Source organism: Schistocerca piceifrons, chromosome 2 (assembly GCF_021461385.2).
Source record: "Schistocerca piceifrons isolate TAMUIC-IGC-003096 chromosome 2, iqSchPice1.1, whole genome shotgun sequence".
Lineage (NCBI taxonomy): Eukaryota > Metazoa > Arthropoda > Insecta > Orthoptera > Acrididae > Schistocerca > Schistocerca piceifrons.
The window spans coordinates 115,214,933-115,237,786 of NC_060139.1; the positions used below are offsets into that span (position 1 = coordinate 115,214,933).

Below are 22,854 nucleotides of genomic sequence, written 5' to 3' on the forward strand. Positions count from 1 at the left end.
TATGCTCGGTGGCTGTCTCCATCACGATACCACTACTGTCCACGCCTTCAAAATGAAGTTATCAGCATATTTGAAGACAAAGACTGAAAACATTCAGAATTTTCATTACTTTAGTGATGGATCAGCTGCTCAATGTAAGAACGTACAGATTTATTGATGACATCTTCATGATCTGGACTCGCAGTGAAGAAGAACTCCAGAATTTCCTCTCCAACCTAAACTCCTTTGGTTCCATCAGATTCACCTGGTCCTACTCCAAATCCCATGCCACTTTCCTTGACGTTGACCTCCATCTGTCCAATGGCCAGCTTCACACATCCGTCCACATCAAACCCACCAACAAGCAACAGTACCTCCATTATGACAGCTGCCACCCATTCCACATCAAATGGTCCCTTCCTTTCTGCCTAGGTCTTCGTGGCAAACGAATCTGCTCCAGTCCGGAATCCCTGAACCATTACACCAACAACCTGAAAACAGCTTTCGCATCCTGCAACTACCCTCCCGACCTGGTACAGAAGCAAATAACCAGAGCCACTTCCTCATCCCCTCAAACCCAGAACCTCCCACAGAAGAACCCCAAAAGTGCCCCACTTGTGACAGGATACTTTCCGGGACTGGATCAGACTCTGAATGTGGCTCTCCAGCAGGGATACGACTTCCTCAAATCCTGCCCTGAAATGAGATCCAGCCTTCATGAAATCCTCCCCACTCCACCAAGAGTGTCTTTCCGCCGTCCACCTAACCTTCGTAACCTCTTAGTTCATCCCTATGAAATCCCCAAACCACCTTCCCTACCCTCTGGCTCCTACCCTTGTAACCGCCCCCGGTGTAAAACCTGTCCCATGCACCCTCCCACCACCACCTACTCCAGTCCTGTAACCCGGAAGGTGTACACGATCAAAGGCAGAGCCACGTGTGAAAGCACCCACGTGATTTACCAACTGACCTGCCTACACTGTGAAGCTTTCTATGTGGGAATGACCAGCAACAAACTGTCCATTCGCATGAATGGACACAGGCAGACAGTGTTTGTTGGTAATGACGATCACCCTGTGGCTAAACATGCCTTGGTGCATGGCCAGCACATCTTGGCACAGTGTTACACCGTCCGGGTTATCTGGATACTTCCCACTAACACCAACCTGTCAGAACTCCGGAGATGGGAACTTGCCCTTCAGTATATCCTCTCTTCTCGTTATCCACCAGGCCTCAACCTCCACTAATTTCAAGTTGCCGCCTCTCATACCTCACCTGTCTTTCAACATCTTTGCCTCTGTACTTCCGCCTGGACTGACATCTCTGCCCAAACTCTTTGCCTTTACAAATGTCTGCTTGTGTCTGTGTATGTGTGGATGGATATGTGTATGTATGTGTGTGTGTGTGTGTGTGTGTGTGTGTGTGTGTGTGTGTGTGTGTGGGCGCGCGCACGTGCGCGCAAGTGTATACCTGTCCTTTTTTCCCCCCCTAAGGTAAGTCTTTCCGCTCCTGGGATTGGAATGACTCCTTACACTCTCCCTTAAAACCCACATTCTTTTGTCTTTCCCTCTCCTTCCCTCTTTCCTGATGAAGCAACCGTTGGTTGTGAAGGCTTGAATTTTGTGTGTATGTTTGTGTGTCTATCAAGCTGCCAGCGCTTTCGTTTGGTAAGTCACATCATCATTGTTTTTAGGTATATTTTTCCCACGTGGAATGTTTCCCTCTGTTTATATATATATATATATATTACAGCAAACGAACAATGTTTCTTAGAACTTTTAAAAAAACCTAGTGAACTTGGCACATTTTCACCTTCGTATGTGGAGTGAGCAGCCTTTCTTTAAAAGCCTCTAAAAATTCAACCACTGAAGATACTGAACTGAAATCTGGTAAATAACCATCAGAGACCATATAGAACCTTCACACCAAATTTCATTAGACTTGGAGATGGCTGAGTGGGAAACCCTGGTCCCCATGACATGGAATAGCCCACTAGCCAACAACTTGCGAGCCACCAGGTAAAGCACTCTTTCCTTCACTTGGATCTCCTGGACAGCCCGCTCATCAAGATACATAGGCCTAATACAATCTCAGGAGAAGGCAGCATGATTGCGACTGCAGTTGATACAGCAGGGCGAAGAGGTGAACAATCGCCCTCGTGTGCATCCCTACCAAAGGATGCACATTTGGCTGGCTGTGTGTCGACAGGACACTCAAGTGCGGTTGTAACGATGACACTGGTAGCAGCACATCTGGTTTGGTTGGACTGTGATAACTTCATATCCTGCTTTGATTTTTGATGGAAGCAGCACTCTATCAAAAAGAGTGCATGTGGACACCAAGGATGCCTCTACCCTTTTCATCACCCAATGGACTGCAATGACAGCCTGATCGGAAATGTACATTTGGATTTCTGCTTCGGTCAGACCATAGAGCAGCCTAGTGTAAATAACACCACTGGAAGAATTCAGCATTCAATGGGCCTTGATATGACCAGGATAGGTGTGGAGGAGCAAAGCTGCAAGCACTTGTGCTTGAGAATCAGAAGTAGCCTCCAAAAGCAAAGTGCCATTTTGTAAACAAGAGCAGGATTTCACAGGGCCAGCAACTGCATCAAAATCTTTCTGAATAATAAATGGGTGTACCATAGCAAAGGACTGACCGTCTTTAGTATGTGAAACCACGAGGAACTGTGGTGCAGCTGGGGTGTCTTTGAATCATTAGCCTAGTTCCATTTAGGTTTCGTAGCCGTTGACTGTGAAGATGACTAGCTCGTTGCGAGAAAATCCCCAATGATTGTCAGTGTCTCCAATGGCATGCTCCTTCCAACTGGGGGACCCCTTCAGGTCACAACTCCCAAACACCTGACAGAGGGACCAATTGGCAATTTGGGAAGGTAGCAGCTCAGGCAATCACCCCTCCCTGGGCCTGACCTGTACCAGGGGTAAGTGTGAATCCTACCTGTCAACCCAGAGCTGGGAATTACAAACTACCCAATCGCGCATGGGCTGGCCTTCAGGAGTGCACGGAGAGGAAGGAGAAAAGAGGAACCTCAAACACCAAAGGGGAGGAAGGATAGGAGAAGGGGAACGAAAAAAGAAAAGGGAACAAAAAACAGTGGAGAGACTGTTCTGATATTGGCTACTGAATGTGCAGAACACATTTCCAAAAATATCCACACATTCAGAATGATATTTTCACTCTGCAGCGGAGTGTGCGCTGATATGAAACTTCCTGGCAGATTAAAACTGTGTGAGTTCGAGTCTCGGTCGGGCACACAGTTTTAATCTGCCAGGAAGTATCCACACATTACCCAAGGGAGGGGAAAAAGAATAGCAACAGAATAGGCACGCAACACAGAAGGCAAAAAAAGATGCTGCAAAGGCTGGGACCCCTCTGGAAAGTGGTCACTGCCCCAAAGACTGTCATGCAGACCATTGTAGCAAAGCCATGAGACTTTTTCTATCCTTGGAAGCAAATGACTAACATGGACATACATCAGTTGTAAGACAAAGATTAGCCCCAAGAACTGTGAAGCTGCAGCTGCTGATATCATGTGATCTCTGACTTCATCCACAGAGCACAGTGCTGCATACATTTGCATTTAAACATCAGTACTTAGTACTTGCAAGGTAATACTGCTAGATTTTTTTTTAATCAGGAAACTTTCAAGTAATATCACTATGTAATTTATGCTATGACTGGTGTACCTGACAGATGTGACTACTGAGTGTGCATTTACACTGTTGACAAGGTGTATTAGCCTAAAAGTCTGTACTGGTAACATGATTCCATACCAATAGTAGATCTATTTATGGTACATCATATTGGTATAAGGCTCACCTTTGGTGGGAAATTGTTAATTTCCTCCTTCACCAATGCTGAATAAAGTTCCCTGTAAGCTCTGTCACAGAGAAATTTGCCTAGTCCAGCTTTGTGGGCAGAGAACATAAGTTTGCTGTCCAAGTGATCAGAATCGGATAATGATCTGATCCAGTGGAGTCTTTCATGACTTCCCAGTCACAACAGAGAGAGAGAGAGAGAGAGAGAGAGAGAGAGAGAGAGAGAGAGAAAAGATGAAGATATCAATAAAAGAGCTCCTCGGATGAAGATCCGATCTCTGGTCATTAATCAATATAAGGCTTTAGCTCTGTTTATTAGTGACAGAATAAGTAGGCCATGCCCACCTATAGCCTCATAGAATTATGGCCACCACAAATTAAGTAAGGTAGCTCAGTCTGTGAAAAGATTTCCTCACCTGTGCCATTTGATATGGTTGGTTTTGAGGGGCAATAGTGACATGATTGTAAATAATATACCCAGTAGTTTTAAAGATACTGCCACTTGATGGTGTAGTGATCATAGTCTGCACAGCACTGTTAGCTGCTGACATAACATAATACAGTGTGGCTGTAATTAAACTTTCACTACTTGCGAGAGCCCCCACAAAAAATGAGTGATTGTAGGATAATGGAACTTTGTGGAAACATGTGTAAGAACATGTGAAACAGTATTGACAAATAAACCACTGAAAGAAACACATTTTAATTTCCACATGAAACGGTAACATTTGTTAACTGCATACCATGTTTATGTTCTAGGTTACAAATGTTGCTCAATGTGATGACCGTCTACATCATGTCACCCTGTAACAGCATTAGAGACACCATTTCACAATTGTTCACTACATGTTTTGAATGGCAGACCACGAAATGTACAGCTCTCATGACACAGCTCATGCACTGCTTGAAGATTGCACATTGTGTCCAACATTCTCAGCCATGGCAACAATGACTTCAACAATTTGTGATGCAATTGGCTGTCTGTCTCTCCCAGGAGCAATTTCCAAATTGCCAGTTAATTTACATGCCCAAATTGTGTTCAACCCCAGTGCAGAAAGAGGACCTCTATGTATTCCTTCAATGTGTCAACACTCATGAAAAGCGGCAGCACTATTGCAGTTTTTTTGATAAAACAGCTTTACGAGTGAAACCCTACCCACCTTGCCCAGATCCATGTTGACTGACTGCAACAGTAATGCAGAGTGATGTTTGTGTCCCAAACCTATGTCGCCGTACCATCCCGGCGTCTATTGGCAAATTATGACAATAACACCACTAACAACGCAAAACCTGCAGCACACAGACTGAACACCATTCCTAAAAAGTTAGGTACCCATACATTAAATAGTTTTCCGTCTACACTGGCTCAAGTGGTGAAAGTATAATCACCCTGTGTATGTCCTATTTATCAATCCAATCTTCTCAAATTATATTATATTTGGATTCTAATCCGCGAGCTACACTTCAACCACGCTTCTGAAATAGCCAGAACCATTGAACGAATGGTACGCACTGCATGGAGACAGCTTACTCTTATTAGACTCCACTGTCATTCTGACGGAGTACTTTAAGTCCCATTCATATACCTGAAGATATGAATGACTATCCCAAATGAGTTGTGTGGCATTTGGATGCAGTTGGGAATAATGGAGGCAACTTAAGCACTGCCTTACAGCTAAGATATATGATGTATATGATGACACCTGGGACCTAATCCCAGAAAAAACTAGTCAGAAAATCTCAAGACTCACATGTCAGAACAACATGACTACAATTCAGTTATGCATCTTTGATTATCTTGCATTAACTTTATTGTGCATCATTTGGCAGTGACAGATTCCTCAGATTGTACAAAAAATTAATTTCACCAATTGCCATGTGTTTAAAAAGGTTTCAGATGGCTTCTTGACTATGAACCATGTGTTTGGAATACTGGCATCTAAATGTTTTTCTTACCATACCGTTGCACTCACCAACATGTTAGCACCTACGGCAGTTTCAGTTCTATTTGAACTCTGTACCTGCAATCATTACAAATGATATTGCCGACTGTGAATGGTGAGTGAGCCATAAAAAGTTTTCTGATATTTTTAAAGTGATGTCTCCACAAACTATTGTCCTTTCCTTCCATGAAAACCAGTTGCCACATACTAGTGACTCTGAACGTGTGCTCCTGATATCCTTGTACAGGATCAACACTTGCAATGGCAGTAAAACGGAGGAGGAGGATGAAATTAGTGTTTAACATGCTGTCAACAGCAAGGTCATTAGAGACTGTGCACAAACCCTGATTAGGGAAGGATGGGGAAGGAAATCTGCCATGCCCTTTCAAAGGTAACATCTTGGAATTTGCCTGAAACGATTTAGGGAAATCATGGAAAACCTTAATCAGGATGGCCGGATGCAGGTTTGAACACTCATCCTCCCGAATACTAAAAAGGAAGGAAGGTTCAAGTTTTAATGCCCCACTGAGACTGCAGACATTAGAGATAGAGCACAAGATCGGATTATGAAAGGGAACTGACTGTACCCTTTTCACTGGGAACTGTGTCCTTTTCAAAGGAACCATCCCGGCATTTTCCTGGAGCAATGTAGGGAAAGCAAAGAAATCCGAAATATGGAAGGCTGGGCAGGGATCTGAAGCATAGTCCTCCCAAATGCAAGTGCAGTTTGCTAATCACTGCATAACCCCACTCATTGCTAAGGGACTAGGCTCTGTGAAAGCCAAGTGAATAAAGTACGGCTGGAAAGAATTGAAATAGAATTAATTTGTCCAATGTAATAAAGTTAGTTTACAATACGGTAGGTTTTATTTAATCCTTCTCCTAAGGAGTTTCAAAGTGTTCTTAACGAAGACTGTTGCCCTGATGTAGGCACGTTAGCAAAGGACTGACGCTACAGCATCTCAAGTTTCCACCTTCCCTACAGATCCCATCCATCTCGCGCAATTCGTCCACGAGACTCAGAGGGCCATAGACACAGGTTCCCAGGTAGATGCCGTGTTTCTTGACTTCTGCAAGGCGTTCGATACAGTTTCCCACAGTCGTTTAATGAACAAAGTAAGAGCATATGGACTATCAGACCAATTGTGTGATTGGATTGAAGAGTTTCTAGATAACAGAACACAGCCTGTCATTCTCAATGGAGAGAAGTCTTCCGAAGTAAGAGCGATTTCAGGTGTGCCACAAAGGAGTGTCGTAGGACTGTTGCTATTCACAGTATACATAAATGACCTTGTGGATGACATCGGAAGTCCACTGAGGCTTTTTGCGGATGATGCTGTGGTATATCGAGATGTTGTAACAATGGAAAATTGTATGGAAATGCAGGAGGATCTGCAGCGAATTGATGCATGGTGCAGGGAATGGCAATTGAATCTCAATGTAGACAAGTGTAATGTGCTGCGAATACATAGAAAGAAAGATCCCTTATCATTTAGCTACAATTTAGCAGGTCAGCAACTGGAAGCAGTTAATTCCATAAATTATCTGGGAGTACGCATTAGGAGTGTGGCTGTGATTAAACTTTCACTACTTGCGAGAGCCCCCACAAAAAATGAGTGATTGTAGGATAATGGAACTTTGTGGAAACATGTGTAAGAACATGTGAAACAGTATTGACAAATAAACCACTGAAAGAAACACATTTTAATTTCCACATGAAACGGTAACATTTGTTAACTGCATACCATGTTTATGTTCTAGGTTACAAATGTTGCTCAATGTGATGACCGTCTACATCATGTCACCCTGTAACAGCATTAGAGACACCATTTCACAATTGTTCACTACATGTTTTGAATGGCAGACCACGAAATGTACAGCTCTCATGACACAGCTCATGCACTGCTTGAAGATTGCACATTGTGTCCAACATTCTCAGCCATGGCAACAATGACTTCAACAATTTGTGATGCAATTGGCTGTCTGTCTCTCCCAGGAGCAATTTCCAAATTGCCAGTTAATTTACATGCCCAAATTGTGTTCAACCCCAGTGCAGAAAGAGGACCTCTATGTATTCCTTCAATGTGTCAACACTCATGAAAAGCGGCAGCACTATTGCAGTTTTTTTGATAAAACAGCTTTACGAGTGAAACCCTACCCACCTTGCCCAGATCCATGTTGACTGACTGCAACAGTAATGCAGAGTGATGTTTGTGTCCCAAACCTATGTCGCCGTACCATCCCGGCGTCTATTGGCAAATTATGACAATAACACCACTAACAACGCAAAACCTGCAGCACACAGACTGAACACCATTCCTAAAAAGTTAGGTACCCATACATTAAATAGTTTTCCGTCTACACTGGCTCAAGTGGTGAAAGTATAATCACCCTGTGTATGTCCTATTTATCAATCCAATCTTCTCAAATTATATTATATTTGGATTCTAATCCGCGAGCTACACTTCAACCACGCTTCTGAAATAGCCAGAACCATTGAACGAATGGTACGCACTGCATGGAGACAGCTTACTCTTATTAGACTCCACTGTCATTCTGACGGAGTACTTTAAGTCCCATTCATATACCTGAAGATATGAATGACTATCCCAAATGAGTTGTGTGGCATTTGGATGCAGTTGGGAATAATGGAGGCAACTTAAGCACTGCCTTACAGCTAAGATATATGATGTATATGATGACACCTGGGACCTAATCCCAGAAAAAACTAGTCAGAAAATCTCAAGACTCACATGTCAGAACAACATGACTACAATTCAGTTATGCATCTTTGATTATCTTGCATTAACTTTATTGTGCATCATTTGGCAGTGACAGATTCCTCAGATTGTACAAAAAATTAATTTCACCAATTGCCATGTGTTTAAAAAGGTTTCAGATGGCTTCTTGACTATGAACCATGTGTTTGGAATACTGGCATCTAAATGTTTTTCTTACCATACCGTTGCACTCACCAACATGTTAGCACCTACGGCAGTTTCAGTTCTATTTGAACTCTGTACCTGCAATCATTACAAATGATATTGCCGACTGTGAATGGTGAGTGAGCCATAAAAAGTTTTCTGATATTTTTAAAGTGATGTCTCCACAAACTATTGTCCTTTCCTTCCATGAAAACCAGTTGCCACATACTAGTGACTCTGAACGTGTGCTCCTGATATCCTTGTACAGGATCAACACTTGCAATGGCAGTAAAACGGAGGAGGAGGATGAAATTAGTGTTTAACATGCTGTCAACAGCAAGGTCATTAGAGACTGTGCACAAACCCTGATTAGGGAAGGATGGGGAAGGAAATCTGCCATGCCCTTTCAAAGGTAACATCTTGGAATTTGCCTGAAACGATTTAGGGAAATCATGGAAAACCTTAATCAGGATGGCCGGATGCAGGTTTGAACACTCATCCTCCCGAATACTAAAAAGGAAGGAAGGTTCAAGTTTTAATGCCCCACTGAGACTGCAGACATTAGAGATAGAGCACAAGATCGGATTATGAAAGGGAACTGACTGTACCCTTTTCACTGGGAACTGTGTCCTTTTCAAAGGAACCATCCCGGCATTTTCCTGGAGCAATGTAGGGAAAGCAAAGAAATCCGAAATATGGAAGGCTGGGCAGGGATCTGAAGCATAGTCCTCCCAAATGCAAGTGCAGTTTGCTAATCACTGCATAACCCCACTCATTGCTAAGGGACTAGGCTCTGTGAAAGCCAAGTGAATAAAGTACGGCTGGAAAGAATTGAAATAGAATTAATTTGTCCAATGTAATAAAGTTAGTTTACAATACGGTAGGTTTTATTTAATCCTTCTCCTAAGGAGTTTCAAAGTGTTCTTAACGAAGACTGTTGCCCTGATGTAGGCACGTTAGCAAAGGACTGACGCTACAGCATCTCAAGTTTCCACCTTCCCTACAGATCCCATCCATCTCGCGCAATTCGTCCACGAGACTCAGAGGGCCATAGACACAGGTTCCCAGGTAGATGCCGTGTTTCTTGACTTCTGCAAGGCGTTCGATACAGTTTCCCACAGTCGTTTAATGAACAAAGTAAGAGCATATGGACTATCAGACCAATTGTGTGATTGGATTGAAGAGTTTCTAGATAACAGAACACAGCCTGTCATTCTCAATGGAGAGAAGTCTTCCGAAGTAAGAGCGATTTCAGGTGTGCCACAAAGGAGTGTCGTAGGACTGTTGCTATTCACAGTATACATAAATGACCTTGTGGATGACATCGGAAGTCCACTGAGGCTTTTTGCGGATGATGCTGTGGTATATCGAGATGTTGTAACAATGGAAAATTGTATGGAAATGCAGGAGGATCTGCAGCGAATTGATGCATGGTGCAGGGAATGGCAATTGAATCTCAATGTAGACAAGTGTAATGTGCTGCGAATACATAGAAAGAAAGATCCCTTATCATTTAGCTACAATTTAGCAGGTCAGCAACTGGAAGCAGTTAATTCCATAAATTATCTGGGAGTACGCATTAGGAGTGATTAAAAATGGAATGATGATGTAAAGTTGATCATCGGTAAAGCAGATGCCAGACAGATTCATTGGAAGAATCCTAAGGAAATGCAATCCGAAAAAAAAGGAAGTAGGTTACAGTACGCTTGTTCGCCCACTGCTTGAATACTGCTCAGCAGTGTGGGATCCGTACCAGATAGAGTTGATAGAAGAGATAGAGAAGATCCAATGGAGAGCAGCGCGCCTCGTTACAGGATCATTTAGTAATCGCGAAAGAGTTACGGAGATGATAGATAAACTCCAGTGGAAGACTCTGCAGGAGAGACGCTCAGTAGCTTGGTACGGGCTTTTGTTGAAGTTTCGAGAACATACCTTCACGGAGGAGTCAAGCAGTATATTGCTCCCTCCTACGTATATCTCGCAAAGAGACCATGAGGATAAAAATCAGAGAGATTAGAGCCCACATAGAGGCATAACGACAATCCTTCTTTCCACGAACAATATGAGACTGGAATAGAAGGGAGAACCGATAGAGGTATTCAAGGTACCCTCCGCCACACACTGTCAGGTGGCTTGCGGAGTATGGATGTAGATGTAGAACTTAATGAGTTGCTGGCAGGACAGCATCACTTTCATCATTACTTGCCTGCACACTTTTGATTATTTATTCATCTTTCAAAGTTTGGTCTAGCTCACAGCTTTCCTCCGCCACTGAGCAACACCATTTTCAACAATCTTTCCACCCCCTGAAAGTTAGCCAGCGTACAAACTATCAGGAAATGATTCCAATTTGACTGACTCTCCACTCTCACAGAGTACTGGCTCCAACTCTGCATTAATGGATGGTCACAATTTCTTCCAGCTCTTTATTACAGTGGCATTCTCCACTTCATCACATGCTTCTGCTGTCTGGAAAATAGTTGATTGCTTTTCATATATTCATTGCTTTTCAAACATTCAAAATGGTCTCACTAAGAGTTGCTTGCACATGCATTCAGCAAGGCAAGGTGACAAGAATTGCAAGTTGATAATGATGTTTAATTGATTCCAAAATTCCATGGTCCTTTGGGTTAATCAGGGCTGTCACAATGGGTGGAAGAAACAGTGCCTGTATACCAATCGGGTAGAGTCACATCAGAAGGATGACTGGGAACACAGTCAATTATAAGGATAGTTTTAAGCGGAAGCTTTTCTTCTTCAGCTCTTTTCTCACAGCTGGTACAAATGTTTCAAGGAACCACTGAGAGAACATTTCTCTGTCGATCCACACTTTCTTCTGAGCACGACATAGCACTCATAGCGTATTTCTGTCACTGTGTTGAGAACAATGTAGATGTTGGTATTTTCTAATCACAATGAGCAGCAGTTTCTGACACCAATTTGCATTGCAACATGCCGTAAATGTTACGCACTGTTTCAGTTGTTCGTATTCACGAGCTTTCTTTTCTTTCTTTGTGGCTAATGTTTTTTAAAGCAGCATCTTGTAACAGAGACCAGTTATCTTAGCAGTTATATCTTTTTTGCTAACTTAGCAACTTTCCCCTGTGACTGTCAGCTGTCTGGGTTTCCTCCAGTTTCATAGCCCCCCCCCCCCCCTCCCCCCACTGAAAACAAGTTACTGCTGCCAAGCTGCCTGTAAAATGCAACCATCGCTTTTTCCTTTATTATAGGGCCACTGTTGTGGATTCCTTCACTGTCGTCTGTGAACAGCTATGTCGAATTCTTCATTCTCACTTTCGCGTTTCACCTCCATTTTCCCAAACTGCTCTCCACTGCAGTTGCATATAACAGAATAACATCTTTCTTTTTAACATAATAAATAGCTGCTCATACGATACTGCACTAAGCAGCAATAGCTTTCTGTGAAGAACTTCGGTTCATGTTACCTAAAATTTCAAATTTCTGCTTAGGACATAACATGATGTGTTTCCTTTTAAAAGCCCTGATACTGAACTGAAAAGAAAGCCACAATTATAGATGTATATAGTATTGTTTAACAGTGTAATTAAATAACAGCAATGTTGTGCATGATAATTCATTGTTGTGCACGAGTGACTAGAGACCAGACGTGGGCCTCGCAATTGAGAGGCCATACTACTGAGGCTCACTGTACAATGTTAACAGCTAAATACAGATGGTTCAGAAATGGTCCACTGACTCATACTCCTATATTTTGCTAGTATGGGGATCTGAAATCTTCCTCTAATGATGCTGAGAACAGTGTTGGTGATGAAGATCTGTTTACCCAAAGAAATGTGAACTTCCCACTAAAAAACTAAATCCTGCAATCAGGTCCAGAGGACTACATGATACCAACAGGTCGCTGTGTCATCTCCCACATGGCATCACTCAGATGAAGTATGGCAGGGCTCTGGGACAGCACGTAACTCTGTCTGCTTTCAAGACCTTAGAGCAGCTACTTTTCATTCAAATGGCTCCTTAGTTGCTATCGCAAGAATTAGTAGGCCCAGTTACAGTCTTTCCACTGAGGAAAAAATCCCTGACAGTGCCAGGGAACTGAACCTGGGTCAACTGCATGGGAGTTGTCAGATGAGCTGACCACTCAGCTACAGAAGTGAACCATATATTTCCCATTATCTTAGTGAAATTTAAAAGAAACTGTGCCATTGACATGCATGGCATATTCTTCAGTATACTTATTCTGGTTCAATCAATACGATGTTCCACAAAAGCTCATAGCACTCATTCATGGCTTGCAAATGATTCATTGTGCTGCATTCATTACTAAAACCTGCTTTTTCCTGTCATAAATTTAAATCCAAAGCATTGTGTGTGCAGTTGGAGATACATTTTTGTGAAAACTTGCATTAGGGGCCTATAAAGTTCCATGGTTTGTGTGTCTTGCTGCATTCATTCTTGTTAAGCAGAAAAATTACAGAATGGTATTCATCCAAAGATATTCTGGAACCCCCCCCCCTCAAATTTCTGTTGCATCACAATTCATGTATAAAAGAGAATGTACTGTATATGAAATACTTCTCTTAGGAATAGATACTGCAATTTCTGAGAAACCTTGGGACCAGTGCAGCATGCAAAATCTGATGAGGGTACATCCAAATAGCACTGCGAAAGTTGTAAAAATGTAAAAACCACCAGGAAGCCATGACATTTATGGCATGTCCTGCACTGTTCTCAATACAATTAGTGATTTTCGGAAGAGCAAGTTCAATACAACAGCAACACTAAACATAATTTTATAAATCAAACTTTAGAGGAAAGAGAGTCTAAAGCACTGGTACTCTGCGATGCTACTGAGGCCTATTATGCATTCCATATACAGCGTTACTTAACAAGTTAAAAACTTACAGTGCTGAGGAAGCTGGCCTGGAAAAACTTGAATCCTATCTTATCAGTAAACTGAGCAGTTTCTTGCAAACAGAAATTGCAATATGGTGTGCCACAAGGGTATGTAGTAGACGTTGTGTTGATGGAGATTTTTGCTAATGACATAAGCCCAAATGAACAAAGTCAGCAGTTTGCAAACACGAAATTGTACATGGGAAGAATGATATGCAGGCAGTAAAACAAGCAGATGTCCTGCCTGGTGAGGTCAAGGACTGTTTATGCATATATTGCAAAAAAAAAGAAACAACAACAGATGAAGGCATTAAGGCTCAGTGACAACGGAGCACTTACTAACACTAGAGCTGTCAAACTTCTGGGTTTCTTCAGACACAGTAAATTAATTTGGAAGAAGCACATTGTAGGCCTGCATGTGTGATCAGGGAAGGGAACCTGAAATCATTATAACAGAATAGCAGACCCACCTGCCAACACACTAATATGGCTTATTTCAGAGCTACATAACGCTGGACTGTTGTTACGGGAGCACTCCGCGGCATGCAGAAGCATGCTGGTGCTGCTCTGCTACAGAAGAAAGCAATGATATCATTATTCTGAACAAAAAAGGACCTCTGAAAACACACTTTTGCAAAACTAGGAGTTGTTTTGCAGTCAATCTGTATTCAACTGCCTCATTCACTTGAAGTCATAACACATACATCAAGAGACATTACATTCACAATCAAAACATACAGAAAAAAAAAACAGTCCAGACAGGCCAAGATGTTGAAACATGGTACTTTCCCAGCAATGGCAATTCAGACGTTTAGTGCACTGTCAAATAGTGCTGAGCCCCTACCAGTTGAGCTGTTCAAAGCAAAAATGTTGAGTGACCAAAAATATCATCCATTAAACTATGTCGATAAATTCTTTTCTAGTGACAGAATATGATTGGGACAACTGAACCTACTGACATAGACTCTGTCCCATAATGTAATGACGATGTGGTACTTGACATCATGTGCGTGTGAACAGAAAGAGAACAAAACAATGACAATATTTCTTTTGCAACTGTATTAGTCTACTGTATGTGGGTTATGGTGACAGAATGATTTGCAGCATAGCCCAAGTTTTAGGTCACGTTGAAAGGTAGCTGCATGGATATGACTGTGAAATAAACAAATGTGAATCCAAAATCTTAGCTAGGATATACCAATCTGTAACATAGCCTACGGTCTAGGTTAGGTTGAATGGTGACCATTAGGGTGCAACTTGAAAAAGCAGTATCGAATGCTTCACTTAATCCACAAAACTACCTAACCAGCAACTCTATACCATGATACAATCAATAACAGTGATTTACATTTATAGTGTTATTACTGTCGACTGATGGAATGCTGAACCAATTTGTTAATATATGTTACTAATAAAATGGTAACACCTCATCTGTCATGACTTCTGGGATACCACTATTCATCGTGCTTCTAATACCTCTCTTGAAAATATGGAACGCAAAATTACAGCATAAGTTTCTCTTGTTGCTATCAAGCTTTCACATCTTACATAATTAAATGTTACTTCTAAAAGATTGAAATTCCTGTTTTGACATCTTCATACTACAATTACTGTCAACTATTACTCTCACTAATATTCACTGCCATCAATCACATTGCTCCTACTCACCAGAGCAACAGTTCAACATCTGAAACTTTTCAAATTTTAATAGATGTAAGAACATATTTACACTTCAGGACAAAAACAAACAAGTATATCAATAAGCTGCTATGTTTCATTACAATAATAAAAAAAATTGTAAATTCTACTAATACTTCTAGAAAAACCAGTCACTAGTAACAATCCTCGCTTCAATCGCATACCACGGAGACTTTCCAAATACTAAAAATGCAAACGTAGAATTTGGCAGCTGAATGACTATGATACAACAAATAGGCAACGACAACACTGCAATATCATGTCAATATAATAAACTTAAATATGTAACACGAGTACCTTCTTTAATGATCATTCTTGCCATGGGAAAACATTTCCGCATATGTCACAAATCCTGTGATTTACATTGCTTTCTGCACTCACAAAACGTGAAAAAGCTGACTTCCCTAAAGATATAACTTTGTTAATAAGATATGGTACGACAGCATAAGAACATCACGTAATACATCGCGTATATGAAAGAAAATATAACAAACGGCACTGTCATACGGGTTCTCATCCACGTAATCAACTTTTACAGTTGCAGTAACAGGTGTACATAAGATGCTGGTACAGTAAAAAACAGTAATAACGACATAACGACACATGACTACTTTTTGTTGAAAACCGAGCAACATACAAGCAGAAGTCTGCAACAGTTAATATAACATATTGTATTAATATAATTCCATATAGATTACCAGTTTCGCACTCCATACTACAGCTGTATCACAGTTGGCGTCTCACAACCGTTGTACTGCACACAACAACAAACAAACGTATGTTTTTCGATTGCTCAATACATTTTTGTTACACTTTACACAACACACTACACAATAGTTTTCACTTTTCAAGCATCTCTGGTTCTCTGCTATCTGTTATAACGTCGAAAACCACCAAAACAAAGTTATTGATATAGGTTCAAAGTGTCGATAGTCAAAGTTAAAACGTTAGACCACAGTCTGTCATAGTCGCGACACTGTCTCGTTTTTGTTACGATCAGCGATAGCAACGCCCCAAGCGGCCCGCAAGGGACACATCTGTATTCAATATTTGTTTATTTACTTAGCATCCTTGTATCTCATCATTATAAAAATGATATATGATTTGTCATACATTGCCTTACACAGAAAATAGGACATGAAAAGATTTACAATTATGTGTCCACAAATAAAATATTATTACACATACATGAAACTATATCATAACAACATTCATAATAACACTTCTGTATACGATATATATATATATTAATTTATTTACTTAGCATCCTTGTATCTCATCATTATAAAAATGATATAGGATTTGTCATACATTGCCTTACATAGAAAATAGGACGTGATAAGATTTACAATTATATGTCCATAAATAAAATATTGCTACATATAACATGAAACCTTATGCCTAACAACATTCATAATATGCTAAATTAGAATCATGGATGAATACAATTTAGTTTTCAATGATCATTTGGGCCATTACGATGAAGGAAATAAGCTACTCTATATTGAAAGCTAGTGATTTAAGTATTCCTTGACACTATAAAACCTCTTGCTAATTAACATTTTTTTAAAGTTCTTTTTTGAATATGTGGAATTTTGGTATACTTTTAATTTCCTTTGGTAGTGCACTAACAAGATTTTTGGCAGATAAAGAACACTTTTTTGATACATAGCTTTTGTATGACTTTCTCTATGAAAGTCGTCTCTATTTCTCTTTTTGTAGTTATGAACTTGACTGTTTAAAAATAAATGTTCCTGGTGTGCCTTCATAAAAGATATACTTTCATAAATATAGATACATAGACGAGTCATGATTTGTAGTTCCTTAAAAGTTTTTTTACATGATTCTTTGTGTGTCATACCTCTGATTATCCTTATTGCCCTCTTTTGAAGCACAAACGAGTGTTTGGCCAAAGTGGTATTCCCCCAAATTATGATACCATTTCTTAGTGTGCTATGTATGAGTGCGAAGTATGAACATAACACTGCATCAACACTACAGGAATTTTTTTGTATTCTAAGAAAATAACAATATTGACTAAATTATTTAGCATTTTTGTGTGTCTCTCCCACATTAAATATTCATCTAGCAATAATGCTAAAAATTTAGTGTGGGCGTTTGCTCTAGCTTACACTGCCCAAGTTTTACAGTTAGGTCAGAATTTAGTTTGTTTGTTATATGTCTGAAGTTCATCCAAACCTTTTTTTGTCATTAACAATTAATTTGTTGTTAGTAAACCACATGTTTGCTTCTTCTGTGGCTACTGTGACTCCCTCCAGTAAGTCAGTTTCATTCGTAGCTTTGACAAATAGACTGGTGTTATCAGCAAACAATACTGCATCTGCTGTTGATAAATGACTTGGAAAATCATTTACAAATATTACGAACAGCAATGGCCCCAGTACGGAGCCCTGCAGCATGCCATACCTGACTCTTTGATATGCTGATGAGTAGACTTTACCCGCATGCTGTGTCTCTACCTTCTGATACCTATTAGAAAGATAGGATTTGAACCAATTGTGCTACTCTACAAACCCCGTAGCAATATAGCTTCCTGAGCAGTAAATTATGGTCAATGACATCGAAAGCCTTAGACAGGTCCAAAAACAGGCCACAGTTTAATTCATTTTTATCTACAGAATTTATGATCAGTTTTAAAAAGTTATAAATTGCTGTGTCAGTTGACCTATTTTTCCTAAAACCGTTTTGCCCTTTAAGTAGAATTAGATTTTTGTTAAGAAAATGAGACAGTCTTTCATGCATTACCCTTTCAATTACAATGATATAGGCCAGTAATTGATAACATCAGACTGGTCACCCTTCTTGTAAATAGGCTTGACAATCGGTTTCTTTAGTTTTTCTGGGAAGACTCCTGTGCTAAATGAAATGTTAATCATGTCAGCAATCGGGGAATCTATGTATCTTGCACTGTTCTTTATTACTTTGTCTGGAATCCCATGACAGCCACATGTCATTTTATTTTTTCACTGATTTAAGGCATTTTATACCTCTAGTGCAGTAACAAGGTATAGAAACATGGTTTTATCATTCATTGGTAGTTGCACTCTGGAGTTGAAATCACATCTTCCTTGTATCAGTTTTGTTGCGATATTTGTGTCACGTGTGTTGAATATGTTGGCTATCTGTAGTGGGTCCTCAACTGTTTTCCCTTCACTTTTAATTACAAGAACGATGTTTTAACTTTTTTGTTTACGTATGCTCCTATTTATTACCTCCCAGGTTGATTCTATTTTGTTAGTTCCTTTCCTGTTATATGAGTCAGTATTTAGTTTCTTAGCCACTATTATAACTTTTTTATATACTTTCCTGTAAATTTTCACATATGGTTTCAATGCAACAGTACTTTTTGCAGACTTGTTTAACTTTCACAGAGTGACTGCAGATTTTTTTATCCCTGTGTTACCCATGTCTTTGTTTTGCTTTTAATTTTGACTCGTTTAATAGGAAATGCGTTATCATAACAATGCCAATAATTTGCTAGGAATGACTCAAATTTTTTATCTACAACACAGGCTGATTACGTGTCCCAAGTTATATTTTTAAGCTTCTTATTAAAAACCCTTATGCTGTCTTCATTTACAAATCGTTTCTCTCTGTATTTTTCATATACCACTGGATCCATGATAGATATATCATATAATATTAACATGCCTGCCTTATGATCTGAGAACCCCATCTCTTTTACTTCAGTGATATGCTCACATTTATTCTTATTGACAAATACTTGATCAATTATTGTTTCAGACCCATTTAAACATCTAGTGTCTTCTGTTAATGCTGCTGTCATATTATAAGATCAGAACAGATTGGTCAGTTGTTGTTGTTTACTGCAGTTCGTTTTAAAATTAACACCAAAATCTCTAAGGATAATTGAATTTGTTAATTGCTGTTTGAGTTGATTTAGCAGCATTTCAAGGTTGTGGAGAAAAGAAGTAAAATTCCCTGATGGTGATCTATATATGCACACAATAAACATTTTCAGTTTTTATTAATTCACATACACAGTATTCAAAGTCTTTTTCTATGCATTTTACATTACTATATTCAACTTCTTTCGCACCAAGACCTGTCCTGACATATACACACGTACCACCACCCTTACTATTAACTCTAGAAACATACTTATCATTTCAAATTCATGAATAACAGCAGTACCTGACTGTGTCTCTTTGAGCCAATGCTCGCTTACATACAAGACTGCAGTTTATTTTAAATTGTCACTTAGGAGGACTTCTATTTCACCTAGCTTGTTGCCTAAACCCTGTACATTCTGGTAGAAAACTGTTTACTATTTGTGTGATGCTGCCTGCCAATAAAAACTTCTGCAGATGTTTTGGTGGAGCTATTTTTCTTGTGAGTCGAAGTCTAATGTTGCCTTCAGATATTTCTACTGATGAATATTCATGCAATGATTTCTGTCCAGGTGTAGTAGATTCTGCTGCTGGTGTGGGAGAGGTAACCCTTGCTGTGAACTACATTTGCATTGATCAAGGAGCTGAAACTACATCTGTTAAATCTTGCCTGTTGACTGGATCTACTGTACTAGTGGTGGATTTTGCTCCTGTTGTAGATTTTGGTGGCATTAGTGGAGGAGCTGGAACAACATCAACTATATCTTCTAGTATTTTTACTGTTTCCAGCATCCAGTTAATTTCTTGGCCCAGGAACTTCTTGCCCATTTTATTAAAATGCGTGCCATGCTTTGTATAGCAATTTCTTTCAATGGAATTATCACTTAAGAAATATGCATTTCGATAGGCCTTGCATATTTTCAAGTATTGCCTATTGGCTCTTTTTATTTCTGCATTGCCCGCAGCTCGTGGTCGTGCGGTAGCGTTCTTGCTTCCCACGCCCGGGTTCCCGGGTTCGATTCTCGGCGGGGACAGGGATTTTCTCTGCCTCGTGATGGCTGGGAGTTGTGTGATGTTCGTAGGTTAGTTACGTTTAAGTAGTTCTAAGTTGTAGGGGACCGGTGATCATAGATGTTAAGTCCCATAGTGCTCAGAGCCATTTGAACCATTTATTTCTGCGTTTGCACACAACCAATCCGGAAGGTCATGCCTATGCGGAATTCCAACAACAACGACAATTATTTCCCTAATAGTGTTTATTACTGTCCTAAGATTACGCATTGCATTGGATAGTTCGTTTCTAAAGACATCGTTTGCTCCTGCAACGATTACAGAATCTTTTTCAGTTTTTATCTTTTTGGTAATTTGTTGCATACAGGCTCCTGGTTTGACAAAGCTATTAGCTTCCACACAGTAGTCATAAAGTAATATTTCTGCAATGCCGTGACCATGATTATTGGAATATATATTGACATTGCTTTTATTTTTGTGCATATCACTATTACTGTGGTGTCCACTTACTTGCATTTTATGTTTACAGTCCTTGTTTTCACAATTTTCCTTGGATTTCATATTTATATCAGACACTGATGCTTGAAAATGGTTGATTTCTGTTACATGGCACACAATCACTGGATATCATGTTGACAAGTTCGTGTGCAACATTTCGTTTCATAGCACTAGTCTCATTACGATCGTTTGTATCACGCAAAATATCGCGTTTGAGCACTTCCTGTTTATTCAGTTTGTTAGTCAGTTCACTTATTAATGATTTTGCGTTCCTAAGTTCATTTTTCGTTGTTCTGAGTTCTTCAATTAACTTTTTACACTCACATGGTTTCGAGAGAGCGTTCCTGAAGTAGTCTGGTTTAGACCTATCTAATAGAAAGCACTCGTTACACTTCCAGATTTTTGTTCCAGCAGTTGTTTTAACACACGAGTAATGAAATTTAGGTCTGCATTTTGCACAATAAACTACTTTTTCTACCCTCTTTTTACAGTAGCAAGGTTTATTCGACGATGTTTCTGTCGTTTCATGTATTTTAGTACTGAAGGAAGCCATAGTACACTGGTCTTGCATGAGAACTTGATATTTACCACAATTTTCGTCTGGTCATTGAAATTTCATTTTTTGATAGGAGGTGGTGATAATCCATTTGCACACAGTAAGATAAGTTCGTATTTAAAGAAATAAACTACTAAAAGTATCTATTTTTAACACACGAAGTATTTTCTACTGCCACACATTCGCCATCTTAACCTTCATCTGATGAGTGCAAATACTAATATTTATATTGATTTGTAATATAGTTTTTATAATATGAACTGAATGTAGCAACATAAACATCGATAATAACTAAAAAAATTACACCATATTTGTGATTATTTAGTTTCCTAAGGACACTGGAAGATACGAAATGATGCATTACACGGCAGTTTACTTGTAACAAACGATACGATCATTTACGAAATAATATCGTTTTTCTTCAACAACAAAATATTGGTGACGTTTTACAGAAAGACATCGTATATCTAACCAATGCAGTGGAGTTTTGTTTGCTACACTTTCAGCCAAATCAGTGAATGAGGAACGCTGGAAACCTATGTCGAATCTATTACCTACGTTATTTAACGAATCAAGTAAGCTACCAGAACTGCAGCGTAAGAGAAAACCACACAGACGTGGTAATACATCGTCAAAAGCAATGAAACTGTTTCCCAATGCAAGAGAAACTAATTCCAGAATTGTTGTTAAATATGAGCCACAAACGGCAATAATCTTTAATTCACTTTTGAAGCAAAGGTAATTACATTTACTAAAATATTCGTTTATTAGAAAGTCGAGTGAAGAGTAAGAAACGACGAATCATTGTACTACATTAAAAGCAATTCAAGTTTCAAGGAAAGTGCCTGTGATGATAACAACAGACAACAATAGAAATATATGCTTCTCATGCATGAATTGTGTTCATATTCTCTTTCTTTCAGCGGAATAAGCTGCAAATATAGACATATTCAAAAGTACTTTTTCATGAATGAATTGTAGCTTACGTCACTGAATCAGTGTGATTCAGCTGTTTTTACATATATTTTACGATAATTTGTGTCTCTTGGTAACTTACTAACCCATGGAATGCAGAAATATAACAACTATTCCCTTAATTAAATAGAAAATAGTTAAAAGTCAAACATTATCCTTATGATGCATTTGACTTTCTGCTTTCTCACCTCTTGGAACGCTAGTGTCGCTCCAGCTGTCAAACAGTAGCAACTTTCGCACCAGGGAGTGTCGCGACTGTATTTATTAGACTGTGGGTAAAGCCACAGACAAAACTGTCCGTAGAAATACGTAATACGACGAAATGCTCACCGGAGAATTTAACACAACAATGTGAATGGATTCTCTGAATCAGTAGTGAAAGCTCTACCAATGAAGTGGTAACAATCTGTACAAATATAACTGACAAAGTAATATATTACTTGTGCTTCAATATGACAGAATTGTCCTGCAGAATACAACGTGAAAAGTAAATGAAATGTAGATCAAATTACTATAAGAGTCCTCAGTATTCTTCTTCTTTTTCTTTAGTGTTGGTCCCACCTGATCGCAGGGTTCGCTCAATGGATTAGTTGTCCCCATTTTGTTCGATCGTGAGCCATGTCTGGATGAAGATTTACAGCCTTGAGATCATTGTGCAGAGTGTCGGCCCATCGACGT

The 22,854-nt window shown here is 39.7% G+C and overlaps 1 protein-coding gene across 1 annotated transcript in view; it reads right to left on the reverse strand.

Moving 5' to 3' along the window:
• LOC124775184 overlaps nucleotides 1–16,128 on the reverse strand; it is a 120,112-nt gene extending 103,984 nt beyond the window's left edge. Inside the window, exon 1 of the mRNA XM_047250023.1 lies at nucleotides 15,963–16,128. Within this exon, the coding sequence (XP_047105979.1) occupies nucleotides 15,963–15,978 (16 nt within the window). The 5' untranslated portion in view covers nucleotides 15,979–16,128. The remainder of the gene's footprint in view (nucleotides 1–15,962) is intronic.
• Nucleotides 16,129–22,854: the final 6,726 nt, after the last annotated feature.